At 33.5% G+C, this 14,485-nt stretch overlaps 1 protein-coding gene across 2 annotated transcripts; it reads right to left on the bottom strand.

The window, feature by feature from the left end:
• Positions 1 to 2,959: 2,959 nt before the first annotated feature.
• LOC106690247 (uncharacterized) lies at positions 2,960 to 13,276 on the bottom strand. 2 transcript variants are annotated; one of them, XR_010842976.1, is made up of 3 exons: positions 13,171 to 13,276; positions 3,503 to 8,625; positions 2,960 to 3,135 (listed from the first exon to the last, which is right to left on the bottom strand). XR_010842976.1 is itself a non-coding variant. In XM_014435605.2 (2 exons), exon 2 carries the CDS (start codon positions 8,446 to 8,448, stop codon positions 7,225 to 7,227), a length of 1,224 nt encoding a protein of 407 aa, XP_014291091.1. In that variant the 5' UTR covers positions 8,449 to 8,625; positions 13,171 to 13,276; the 3' UTR covers positions 2,960 to 7,224. The 2 variants fall into 2 exon arrangements, 1 of the variants encoding a protein (XP_014291091.1); XM_014435605.2 differs by having other exon boundaries at positions 2,960 to 8,625.
• Positions 13,277 to 14,485: the final 1,209 nt, after the last annotated feature.

Raw genomic sequence — 14,485 nt, 5'->3', positions numbered from 1 at the left:
ATATTTGAATTCAAATCTCCCGCCATGTGTGACGTCATCAAAATGCTGGCTTCTGATTGGCTGCCCAAATCGGTGCACCAGCTCGCCCATATTCCCTCTACTGTCCAAGGTCACGTGGTTAAGGCTGGTTCGAGGCTAGGGTCCAAAGTCCAAAAAGGCTCATTTCCTGTGCCAGAATCGGCTTATTCTCCCTACTTGTAACACAACTAATTTGTGTGACAAATTACATAGATTTTCGAGGTCCCAAATTTTGAATTTAAATTTGTTATCATGGTTCCTATTCATCCCCCTATTCTCAGTATACTGGTGTTCCTCAAGGTAGTATCCTTGGTCTCATCCTCTACACCATCTATACAGCCGACATTCCAACCAATCCTAAAACTAGCCTCACCACGTATGCCGATGACACATGTGTGATCGCAGTTAATAATAAACCATTAATTGTATCCCAAACTCTCCAATCCCATATCATAGAATAGTGACGTAATTAAGATAAATTCCAACAAATCCCATCAAATCACCTTACCCTTCTTCGTAAACCTACCGACTGCCCTAAAGTTTCATTTAATAATGTTACTCTTACCCCTGTCGAACAGATCCGCTACCTTGGACTACATTTCGACTAACGATTAACCTGAAATCCTCACACAAGACTGAAAAGGCAAATGGGTAGTTGCTCTACACGCCTGTAACACTCTTTTTTAACTAAGACCATAAGATTTACAACGGAGAGTAAAGGTGTTCTGGTGGGATTTGCCAGAATTTATTTTGATTCTCCAATGGATGTTATGTGTGTCTGTAGTGTTTGTGTTGCATTAGTAGGGTCGTTGTTTACAGAGAGATAACATAGGTCATAAACTTATGTTGTTAGAATTGTGTTAGGATGGGTTGGGTTGTCAGTTGTATGAACCGTCTAAAGGATGGGACCGAAGATACTGAGATACCTTGAGGACTGAGAAAAGAGAGATGAGTAGGCTAGGTTATGATTTACTAGGTTCTATCAGAGAGGTAGGAACAGATTAAAAGGAAATATGTAGGGGGTAGGAATTGAAGAAGTTTATAGAGCAGACCTAGATGCTAGACTCGATCAAAAGCTTGTTCAACATCGAGGAAGACTCTTGTGCAATACATTCCGCGCTCCAATGTGGAGGATATGACATCAACCACTCGATGACACTGTTGTATTGTTGATCGGGATGTTCTAAATCCAAACTGGTGGGCAGGAAGAACATGATATGAGTCAAGGATTGGATAGAGGCGTTTTAATAAAAGTGTTTCTAGGATTTTGCCCATAATGGAAAGTAGTGAAATAGGGCGGTAGGAAGATGGATATTCAAGTGGCTTGAAGGGTTTGGGAAACATGGGTTTAAGCACAAATTTAATTTCTAATCATACCAACCGAGTTACTTGCTGTATTTTGTAGTAGCCAACTTATGAACAATATCCAATAAGTAATTTGCTGTTCACCCTAAAGAGACAGAGAGGAATGAATGTAACTATTATTATCAAAATGACTTATTATAGAAGATTAAATTACAAGAGTTAATACTATTTATCGTGAATATAATTGAACCAACATTTTTTTTGGTGATCAAATTATAAAATATTCACCCAACAATCCTCCTGGTTGATTAATGACAACATACGAAGAACCATGCTTAACAGAATTATGATTAATTCATTATTAATTTAACTTACAATTAATTGAGAAAATAATAACATTGACTATTTTATTTAGTCCTGTCGCTAGTCACTCCAATAGTGCACTCCAAACACTATAAAAGTATTACCTTTTTGATATCGAATATAAATACAATCAAAATTTACCACATAGCACTTACAGCTTCAAAAATTGTATTTTTATTGATATAAATAATAGAAGCTGTATAAAATAATAGGACCTATAGAATTTCTAAGCCCATTTCTCGAGAATGATTTTTGTCAACAAGACTAGGCAGGATATCTGTTACAATAAATCTCATATTACCGAGAACTAACTAAAGGGGTCCTCCTCGTCGATTTTTACCATCACCTGACTCACATTTATATATGATATTTTAAAATATAATGAAAAGAATATGATTTTAATACATATCCTTTCTCAATACTATCATAGGACAGACTTAGTGACCCACGTACGATTTTATATTCTGTTATCAGCGTGATATACAAAACTAACACACATAATTATTTACAGGAGAAACAAATATTTGTGAGGTTTTTATAAATCTCATTATGTAAATAAGGAAAAGAAACTGCACTTCAGATTTTAACAAAATGATAATATAGGATGGGATTCTAATCATAGGACTTTTTTTAAATACTTTTAATGAACACATTGAATGTATAATACTTTGAACGAACACCTCTTGAGAAATTGTGACAGCCTATACTACTCACTATAACTGTCTATTTTAAAGGTGAGAGAAGTAAGGCTGACACAGATGGCGGGAGTGGAATATTATTGGTTGTTCATTAATAAGAATCACTAATAGTTATATACAGTATTGTATACCTTATGAACTGATAGTTCTACCACTGTCAATTTCGAATGTCAATTAATGTTCACCTTATTTAGAATGCTTGGAAATTCGCAAAATTCTGTATAAAAATATTATAATCAAAATATCATCTATGCTTGATAGTGGAATTCATCAACTCGAACGTGAGATTCAGAAACAAATGGTTACTTTAAGGTTCAGTCTTGGTTAATTGCAGCCTGCATTAGATTTTTGATTGGTCGGTTTGAAAGTGTATAAACGGATAGATAAGAAACCCTAACTAATTATATTTAGGTGTAGGTATACTGATGATTGTATTTAGGTACCTTTTAAATATCCTGATATGAATCCTCATGTTCGAAGGGGAGACCAATCAGAAGGCGTTTAAGTCCTTTTCATAAAAGGGTTATTGCATTAGGAAACAATTATTGATTAGAGGATGAGGATAACAAATAAAATAAATCTCCAAACTATTTAATTTACATGCACATTCCACTAATGTTTACAAATGAAAATCTATGGAATTTTCCTAATTATTGGAGTACTTCACTCATCCTTCTCTTACGCTACTATGGTGTATGCCGGATAAATACATTTCTATTCATCTATTATTATATTGCCTATTTAATAGTGTCTGAAAAGTCACAAGTGTAATTGTTTATTAACTGTTAACTGTAAGTAGGTTCCTATAAAGCACTAATTTAAACTAAATTATAAAGTAAGTAAAGTAAATCCAATATTAAACAAAGGAAGGAAATAAAGATAACTGCTTTTGATTGGAAATAAACTAATGTCTTCTTTATTAAATTAAATAGAAACTAAAATAATTAATCGGATATTTGAGCTCATAAAAGGAAAAAAAATGTATTATATATAATAAAGGCAAGCAAATAGATTATTATGAAAATAATTAAATTTAGGTTAAATATAAAACAAAAATTAAACAGGTTACTAGAGTATGGTATTACTGAAGAGGCGTAGAGCAGGGGGTAGCGACTTACACTTTGCATTGCAGATCCCAGGGCGTCTAAAGTAGTTGAAATTGCTAGTTCCTGTGGCTATCCATCTCATCCAGAATATGTTTCCCATATCCAATATATCTAGAAAAGTCTTCCTGTAAAAGTAATTTCTGACTCCTGATGTAATACGTAACCTGGCACCTGTACAATTTAAAAAGGCCCTCCTACTCCTTGGTCCGTGCTGTCGAAGGTACAAAAGTCTAGGCACTGGAGACATGTTAAAGGCCTGGAGCGTTTCCAGCTCATAGTCCTCTATGATGAATAGCTCGATGAATCGCCATTTACGAACTAGATTCCACTTCAGAACTTTGACTAAACATAATATGCAATTAAAATAATATTATAAAGCAAACCAGGGAGTCATCTAAATTTTTTAGCCTTTGTCAACGTTTTTTCTGTCATAGTTATCAGCATTTATTTTACAATAACATTTATGAGAGAGGTCTACAGCTAATAAAAGTTCTTTATAAGTTTTTTCCCTATATCGAACAATAAGATTTCTCCGTTCAGCTTGCTGCAAATTTGTTTTAATTCTGTAGCATTGCTAAAAACTTTTGTCAAATTCGCACTTTTAAAGACTTCATAATTTCTAAGTTTCAACTTTTTGGACGTTTTTTCAGATGATGCACCACATAATTACGAAAGGTTTCGTTTCAATGTTTAATTACCATACTTATTCATCATAGATCAAATCACCCGCCTGAACTGGTTCTAAATTGTAAAATATTTTCGCATAAAATTGTAAAAGTAAAAATATATTTATTCATGAGGAAAAAAATGTGGGTGGGAAGCAAAATGACACAGAATTTATACAGGACGTTTACTTATATAAACTTCATGCTCAATTTATATGAGAGGACAATTTTCTGGAAGCCTTTCCTACGCATATATTGCATGGTTATTAGATACCAATTGGACGAGAGTTAGTAAATCATTGCTACGTCAATGGATTACTAACTCCAAGGACGTTGTTTATAATAATAAATGTATAAAAAGTAAAAAATCTGTATGTCGCATCCTGTAAAGTAGGCCAAATAACTTTTATTTTATTTTATTTTTTTTAATAAAGCTGAAGGCAGATTCTTAAGTCTAGTCTTTTAAAATTCTTAAACACGAATGTAATTATAAATAAAAATTTGAAATTTTCAGATACGATTTTCTGTTGATTTCTCGCATTAATAAAAAAAACAAATAGTTTTACCCATATTCCACTTTTTTTTTGTACATATGCTTGAGCAGAGGCGCACCGTAAAGTAGCGTCGGTCTAATGACGGCTTTGTGTATCTGGAGCTTGAGTCTGAGTGAGAGCTGCGGAGATTTTTAGCAGATGTAGAGTCGACAACTCTTCTGATGGGCCAGTTTCTGCCTCTCACAAACATGGCTTGAAAATGTGAGATGACGATCGAGTGTGACTCCCAGATAGAGTAAGGAGGTGGAGATAGTCGGTCGAACTCTTCAATCTTCAAGTGAGTAGGCAGTGGTCTCTTACCATTTTGGTATGACATCACGATAGCGTCTGTCTTGGCGGAATTCACTTTAATTCCAATGTGCTTGATTTCGGTAATGATGGTTTTAGCCGTTTCCTGTGCATGAGACAGCGCAGTTGGAGCATTAACTTTGAAGGCATAGATGTCGATGTCATCCACATAAGCAGCAACCAATGCCTTCGGATGTTGGATCGATACCACCGGGGCTGTGAAAAGCACGAATAGTATTGGTTCCAGCACAGAGCCCTGGGGCACTCCACAGGTGTTTGGAACAGGGGTCGAAAAGTTTCCACCGACCCGTACGACGAAAGACCTTCCACTGAGGTAGTTTTCAATCGGTCGGCATAGGTTGGAGGGAAACGTCTAGTCTTCCAGTTGGCGGATGAGAAGTGATGTGAGAACCACCCTGTTCATGTGCATGTGACATCCACATGTCACATGTACATGAACAGGGCAACAGCGCTTATATCTCTTGCTTGTAGTCAGGCCTTCGAGTGTGTCACCCGTATTCCACGTAACCGAACTTTTATCAATTTCAGTTTGGTTTCAAGCCTTTATACGGGAGAGAAAACAGTTTCAAATTAATGAATTTATGTCTCCAGTTCTAATTTGTTTACATAGATTATTTTTATACTATTTTGGACAGTTAAATTGGTTCTCAAGCTGAGCAGTAGAGCTTCGTGGTTGAAGTCTTTGCGATTTTTAAGGCTTTTTAAGTAAGAAATGCTCAATAAGGCGAAACTACAGAGCAATATTATTTGTTTGTGTTTTTTAGCCCTAAAGAAAATATTTTATCCTACTTTGTTAGATGAGTCTGTCAAAATTATTTCAATATCGTTCTTTTACCATGGCATTGGGTGAAAATTTTATGTGGCCCACTTCACAAAGTCAGCCGTACCAAATTTTACCTATACCACGGTAAAAAAAATTCTGAAATATTCTATATCCTTCTTTTTAGATTTTAATTAATTGAGTGGAATTACTGTTTTTCATATTTCATTGTTAGGTAATCCTTTTTGAAATTATTATTGCCAAATTGCCATCTTGTTGCGGGTCCACAAATTTTCTGAGGTGCACCAAAAGTGCACATTAGTACCAGGAAAATTTCATACACATAATCAACAATGCTTATCTAACTAAATATAAGTTATGTGTTATTAGGTTGGAAAAACCCAGAAAAGGAACAAGTAATGACATTGAATTAGCAGCTGACTCAGGCCGTAACTTATAGTTTAAATATATTAAATTTTAAAATACAATTCGTTTGTCTTAACTACTATTAATAGTGTTAATCAATATGAGCTTAATTATATTGTTTACAATGATGCAGAGGATGGGTTATGAAATAAGTGAAAGAATAGATAGGTGCTGTTTAAAGGAAAGAAGGGATAAGGATTGGCGAATAAAGATGGGGAAAGATTTCCAGAAGGAGATTGCACATACGGCGAAGGATTTGTTGAAGAAGGCGGTTCTATAGGAAGGCATATATAAATCAATCGGTTGGGATCTAGTGTTTAATGGAGGGATGGATGAACGAAGAGTGAGGAGAACAAGGGTATAGGTAGGTTTTTTTTTATATTAACTTGGAATAGGAAAACACCAAGGAAGTATTAACTTCGAGAGGTTGGATAGAGCCACTTCAACTCGGTATAGTCCCGCTGGTCTTAGGAAGCAATTCAGTCCCTTCAGGCTCAACTCTAGACCTGTAGATAGCCCTCCATAGATCAAGGACCGTAGTCGAAGTGGAAGAAGACGATTGAGGATACTAGGAGCTTTATTTATGTAAAAATTTACAACAAATTATGTACAATAGAACAAAATTTCCATGCTCCTGTGGATCAGGTAGTGAAACATGAGATTTAGAAATATGTCTACCCGATTACTTTCCAACGTTGTTTCCAACATTGACTGCCACATGTATAATCCCTCCCAGTGATTTTGGTACCTTATCAACCACTTATTGATTTCAATTTAGAATTTATTTCAAATTTTTATTTAAGACTTTTTATTCGTTTCATTAGATTTTTTTAAATTTAAAAAGTACATTAGACATTGGAATTATATTTTTAGCTTCAAATTTATTTCCATCCGCTATTTTTCCAGCTGTCGTCCAAGTTTACTATAAGAAAGACACTGCTGCACTTTCACACTGTCTGCTGCACTTTATTTCAGTATTTGAATATTCATCTATAGACTTAGGTATTTATTCTGATTTAATTATTTAAACATTATTTTAAAAGTTAAAGCCAGTGACATAGATACAACGTCGGTATCTTTCACATTATCGACTAGAATTATATTCGGGAATGCCAAAAAACAAACTTTTCTATACAACAACCAACCTAACTGAATATTAACCTCGTCAGCAAGGTCTTTTACCGTAGGCTTACATTTGAAGAATTGTAAGGTACTTGGAGTTAGCGTCCATGACAGCAAGAAGTACTGTCTGTGAGAATAATCGGACATTTTCCATATTTGATCATCTATCATATCCGACACTTTGTTTGTATGTGAATTTTCATCATAAATATTTAAATTATCAGGCATGAAGTAACCATTGCCCAATCTACTTCCCAATTCTACCTTTGAGTCCGGATCATCAACAATAATGAAAACGGAAGATCTGGACCCATGATTCGTATAACAGCTTAGTGTTATCTGATCAAGTTGGACATCTTTATTGGGATTATTGTAGAGGTGGTTTATTGTGTCTAGTTGTTGGAAAAGGTTTTCCCACTCAGTCTGGTTAAACCTTCTATAGTTATCGGATCCATTATCAGTGTTAAGAGAGTATGACAATTTGATTACTATTAGCTCATTATGTTCTTTTGTGAAAACATTTAGATCATTTATGATGGACGCGATCGATTGACCGTTGCCACCTTGCCAGCTACCCTGAATGAGAGAATATTTTCCCGTGAGATATTTACCATCATTGATCACTGGCCTTATATCGAGGTATCTAATACCTAGATTCAGCTGCTCACCGACAGAATAGCTTTGAGTTAGCACATTACAAGGTTTACCATAGGTGGAATGTCCATCGAGCTTGCTCATACCCGCAGTATGAGATCCAGGAATGGAAATTTGTCTGAGAGTCCTACCTCCCAATGATTCCATGTTGTACTCCATCCAGTTAGAAGCGTTCATACTATTACCGGTGTACGTTCCATTCCTTCCAATTATAATAAAATTATTTTCACCTTTATGCTTCCAACCTAGACTGTGTCTCATTCCCTTCGGATGGCCATCTATTTCCAGGTTGTTATAGATCACCTCCAGTTGACGGGGTTTTCCTGTTGCTAGTATCTGGAAGCTCTTTCCGCCTGACCCAACAAGTTCGTATTCGATTTGGGCGTGTGAAAAAAAAGAAATGAAAGGAAAGAAACTATTTTCAAACTCTACATAAGCAATTGACCCTTCTGAGGCTTGATTATCCATAGGAACAAAATCGGGTAAATTTCATTTCATAAAATGGGATTCACGGTGTATCTGTTTCCACGCTGAACCACTGAGATTGATCAGGTTAATAAAACAATATTCTTCAGCAATGGAGAATCCAACACAAGCCAAAAGAAAAATTAGTGCGATCATCTCTCTGAAGGCACGTATGCTCACCTGTAAAATGATATCAGTCGTTAATTTATTTTTTTAATGAAAATAATAAATATAAATTTGGAAAACCATGGGTAATAATATTTTGTTTCTTAAGTATTATTCCATCGGGGTTTATAATTAATTTTTAAAGATGGTTTCATCATAATCGTTATGTAGTATAACAGAATTATTATCGTATACTCAAGGTTTAAGCTATGGTGAAACATATCCACAATTCTACGTAACAAAAACATTACCTTTAGGACTAAAACAGGTCTGACGTACAAAGTAAATAATTTAAACATTCAACACCAACAGACCTTCACAGAAAAATGAAAGGAAGATGAAGTAAGGACAATTTTCTTTTTTAAGGGAAATATATTTATTGAATATTAATAATAAAAACAGCTACAATCAAGGATAATAGGTTTTTAAAAATTAAGTGTTCGTTTATACTATATATACTAGACTAAATAATGAAAAAGATATAATAAATAAAATAATAATAAAAGATATTAAGAAGTATCACATCTGTAAAAGAAAAATATATATTGAAAGAAGATAGCAGGCCGTATGAAGTAGATAGGAGAAATATAGTCTGGGAGGTGGTCAATAAAGGTATTAAAATAATAATCAAAATAACCAACATTTCGCAGGGCTTCGTTAGGGCTGATAAGAATGAAGTTCTGCTGCCATCTGATAGTAAAAATATATATTAATAACAGTATTAATTAAATATACCATTATAATTTGATATACTTTGCAGTTTAAGTCTAAGCTAGTTGTATTGGTTAATTGTGGCATGTCACAATCTCTTGAAGGAGACATAAAACAAATAACATAAAAAAAAAAAATAGAAGAGAAGGCTTCTCAAGCCACCTGTCCCCTAAACTCCTTCTTTTTTTCGTACTTTATTACGAATAATATAATAGTTACACTTATAATACCAGAAATGTATTACATATACTTTAGTGTGCGACAATTAGACCGAGTAATGATGAGGCATGTCGCACATCAACCAATTATTGCAATGAGTAAATGTTTTAAATGAAAGAAAAGTATGCAAAACTGAATGTTTGAAGAGTTGGGTTTCACACCGTTTTCCAATTCTACCCACTTTTCAATGTTAACCTCATATCTTTTTAGTCTGGTGGATGGGTTTCATGCAGGCCTCTTTTCCAGTTGACAATACCGGCCCGTGTAGGTAAAGGAACCTCTAAACAGAGGAACGAATAAAGTGCATCACTAAAGCTGAGTACTGAAGATCTGAACTTTAATAATAAAACAAACGAAATCAGAGAACAAGAAAATAAAAATTAGATCTGTTTCTTAGACGAATAATATACTAAATTGTGTTGCAGATTGTTACATTACTTTAGTTTAGGTATTTTTGAATTCGTTATAAAAGATAATCTGCATTAGCTAAATCCATAAAAAAATAAATTGTTTTCAATATTTTTTTTCGGGATAGTGCAAAGTAAAATGACCGAATAAACAAATTCTGCACAGTAACTTTCTAGGTAAAGAATTAGTTAAAAAAAAAATCGCTGAAATAAAATAATTGGTAGGCGACTATTATAAAATTATTCTTAACCAAATAAATTTCTTCTAGACCTCGCTACATGTTCTTATGGAAAATAAAATTGTACTACATTCACTCAAACAATTTTATTAATCGTTTTTGTAGTAAACTTTATTAAATAATGTAAAATATTTATGAGGCGTTGCAGATATATTCTTATTTTTGGCTATTCTCAAACAAGTGATTGTTTTAATCAAATAGTTATTTGAAAAGTTGGAGTTATGCGTCAGAAAAGTATTTTTCCATATTTTATAATAGGACCAATAAATATAAATAATGGCATGCAGCATCTAAAAACCGATGTTTTTGGTTTCCTCATATTGAATTTATAAAAATAAAGAGAGAAAACGTCACAATACTATCTCATGGAATTTAATAAAGCGCGATAATAAATATGATGCAATTGAACTGGATCTTTTTAATCATTTTTCATTTATTTTTCTTAGCATAGCTTAGACTCTTAGGACTACTACTGTTCTTCTTAAATTAGGTGGATTAATTTTGTCATTGTCAGATATTTTAGCGCTGTATCAATTCCAAATTTATCTTTTTAAGACCATGGAAATTATCTATAGTCAAAATGATACCCAAACCCCATAACCCAGCAGAATACCCATCCTCCTATCGTCCTATCTCTCCATTACCTATCATGGGCAAAATACTTGAAAAACTCATTTTGAAACGCTTATACCCCATCCTTGATTCCAATAATATAATACCAGATCACCAATTTGGATTCCGAACCTCTTCCATTCCACTATCCAACAATGTCATCGTGTAGTGGACGTTGTCTCGTCTTCTTTAGAGCGCGGAATGTTCTGCGTGGGAGTATTTTTCGATGTAGAACAGGCTTTTGATCAAGTCTTGCACCCGAGACTGCTTTACAAACTCCGTAAATTCCTACCTTCTACATACTTTCTCATTATTCGTTCCTTTTTCACTGACAGATTATTTAAAGTAAACCACAATGGTTCCTATTCATCTCTCTTCTTTCATTTCACTGGTGCTTCTCAGGGTAGTATCCTCGGTCCCATCCTCTACACAATCTATAAAGCAGACATCCAATCCTATCCTAACACCATCCTCACCACGTAACACCATCCGTATGCCGATGATACATATGTTCTCGCTGTTAATAATAACCCTTTAATTCCATCCCTAACTCTTCTATCCCATATCACAGCCCTCGAATAATGGTGTCGTAATTGGAGGATTAAAATAAATTCCAACAAATCCTATCAAATTACCATTACCCTATGCCATAAGCCTACTGCCCTACAGTATACTTCAATAACGTTGCCCTTACCCCTGTTGAACAGATCCGCTACCTTGGACTACATCTGGACAAACGACTAACCTGGAATTCTCATACAAGAGTGAAAAGACAGGAAACTGTACGTCGATTTCGACTATTACAGCACTTACTAGACAAACGGTCCAAACTTCCAATTCATTACAAAAGACTGATTTACATGACAACTATAAGGTATATTTGGATATACGGTGTTGAGCTCTCGGGCTCCACTAAACCTTCGAATTCCTCTCGTATCCAATCCTTATATCCAAAATCCTTCGTAAAATCCTAAATTTTCCCTACTTTGTCACAAAAAAAATCATCCACAAAGACCTTAATGTTCCATTTGTAACCGATCTAGCCTGAAACAGTTATCAATCCTTCCATTACAAAATCCCTAACCACTCAAACCCATTAGTTTCTAATCTTGCTTCCTCTTTTATTTTGGACAATCCTCCGAGGCGTCTGCAAAGAAGATGGCCTTTTAGAGTGCTACCATTGGGTAGTTTCTCTACATGTTTGTACCATACCATTATGATTCACTTGATTATTTATGTACAGTTGTAAATATCAATAAATAAATTTAAAAAAAAATCTTTTCAAGGAGCAGAGTTTGAAATTATAATGTTAACTTTAACTTAAAATGTTAAAATTGAAACAGGACGGAAATATATGGCGTTAATGTTGAGGAAAAAACGCATTGCTCATGATATCTCAATTGAAACCAAAAACACAATGCATCAATTAATTACTTCTATAGTGAATGATTTATAATGATTTGCCAATTACTTTAATTTTTTTCCAATGCCTAACAGTTTCGTACATAATTGAGTAAAAATATAAATCCAAACCAATTACAGCTTAGCCTCGCTTTTGATCCTGATCATATATGCCATAATATTTACAAGAAAGGAAAGAATCATACTCTAACCCCTGATTTTGGTCTACTGAAACTTCTAAATTTATGTTGGATGTGATATGGCTTCTTTTACCAAAAATTCATCCTTCCAAAATCAAATAGTGTATACAGTGGGGAATTTTATTGTACCTGGAAAGCCCTAACCCTCATAACAAAACATAAGCATGAATATAACTCGATAATTTTCGATCCAACATTTTGTCATAAGCCATTAGAAAATAGAAACTCTAAAAATATTTGAGAGATGAAAATCTAACTTCTTGTATTAATTTAGAAAAAAACACATAAAATTACTGCGGGTACTATCTCACTGAGATATCAGGAAAAAACGAGGAAGCTGATGAAGGTACTAATGCTGCTAGAACGATTATCGAAGTATAACATACATAATAAGATTATAACATTAGATGGCGTATGTACTATATGAAAAGCATATGCACTCCATTGACCAATGAGAGGAATAGAGCAGATGTAACTGGACTGTAAAGTTGCTATGGGTGTAATATGAGACTGCAACATTGAAAACTGGCTGAATAACACTTGGAAATACCGAAATCTCTCTGAAATATTTATAAAAAAAACTCAAAGCTGAATCATATGAGTATTGCAATACAAGAAAAATGTTGTAAAGATAACTCAATTTATTACAGCATAATTTGTTGTACTTAAAATTACTGACACAGTAAAAATAAAACCTGTAAAGCATGCTAATGCCCCCCTTTAGGTAGATCCATTTTTAATATAAATGAACAATGTTAATATTTGGCTTACCTAATTAGAAGAAAAAAACTGGGAAGTAATTACGGCATCTCTATGCTTTTATATTCTGTTATCGCCTTAACTAAACGGATATCAGGATGCATTAGCACCAAGAAACAAATAAGGAAAATAAATAGTTCATAAATTCTAAACCAAGTACTTGAGATAACGAATCTGAAGCATGAAAACTTTGATTGTTGATAATGGTTTGAGAGTATTATTTAGTCAAGTAATCAATTACTGGTTATTGCTATTGTTAAATAATACCTTTAAATTTTCTTTATATCCCGGTGGCAGGCTCATTTAAAGGATTTTGGAAAAGTTTTCTATTGGTTTTTATATTTTTCTTGTAATTGATTATAACTTGAAATGTCAGTAAATTAACCAAGACCAATTGTGTAATATTGCATAATAAGCATTTTTAATGTATTTAAAATTTTAGTAGGAAAATATATTATCAAAGGGAGCATCCATCGTATATATATATAACTTTTTTCTCGTCTGCTGTACAACAAATATCATACCTCTAAGAAAATATTCAAAACAAATGGAACAAACTTGAAACACACACAAATATTTCCAAAACACAATTTATCAAAATTCTATCATTATATACTGATACAATTCGTATGCCCCATGGGATCTGCTATTGACCAGATTTTATTGGATATTTACTTAAAAGATTTATTAAATACTGTAATACCGTTTCACATACCGTTCATATACAAATTTGTTGGTGATATCATAACCGCAATTCCAACTAAGAGCAATGAAAAAGAAATAATTTTAAGGAAATTTAACAACTACGCTTCCAGATTAAATTTTACTATAGAATTTGAAATAGAAAACAAAATACCATTTTTAGATGTACTTTTTATAAGAAAATATAATGGGGAAACAGAAACAAAATGGTGGCAAAAACCTATTCACTATGGAAAATATATACACTATACCAACCAATGTCCAAAAATATACAAAATTAACACAGCTAAAAATTAAATAAACCAGGCGCGAAAATTATAATCCCTTAAATATAAAAAAAACCATAGAAAACAAAGTTATAAATCTCCTCCTATCAAATAGGTACCCACATAAACTAGTGTCAATTATTACAGCAAACACAAGCATTGGCACAACCACGACTCCATGAAACCAACAGCAAAAGATACTACACAATCCCTAATATACCCAAACTTTCAGAGAATATAAAAAACTCTAAGGAATAACAATGACAAAAACGATTACGCAATTGCATACAAAAGCACGACCACTTTAAATAAACTTTACACCAATACGAAAGTTAAGATATAACAAAACTACAATCTAA

This window comes from Halyomorpha halys, unplaced genomic scaffold (assembly GCF_000696795.3).
Source record: "Halyomorpha halys isolate HHAL.00 unplaced genomic scaffold, Hhal_1.1 Scaffold1630.1, whole genome shotgun sequence".
Classification (NCBI taxonomy): domain Eukaryota; kingdom Metazoa; phylum Arthropoda; class Insecta; order Hemiptera; family Pentatomidae; genus Halyomorpha; species Halyomorpha halys.
The sequence above is the reverse complement of the archived record's forward strand: the minus strand, read 5'-3'. Positions and strand labels throughout refer to the sequence as shown.

Bases quoted from the DNA above. Each gene is read 5' to 3' on its own strand.
- LOC106690247 (XM_014435605.2), bottom strand. From the start codon at position 8,448: ATGGATAATCAAGCCTCAGAAGGGTCAATTGCTTATGTAGAGTTTGAA.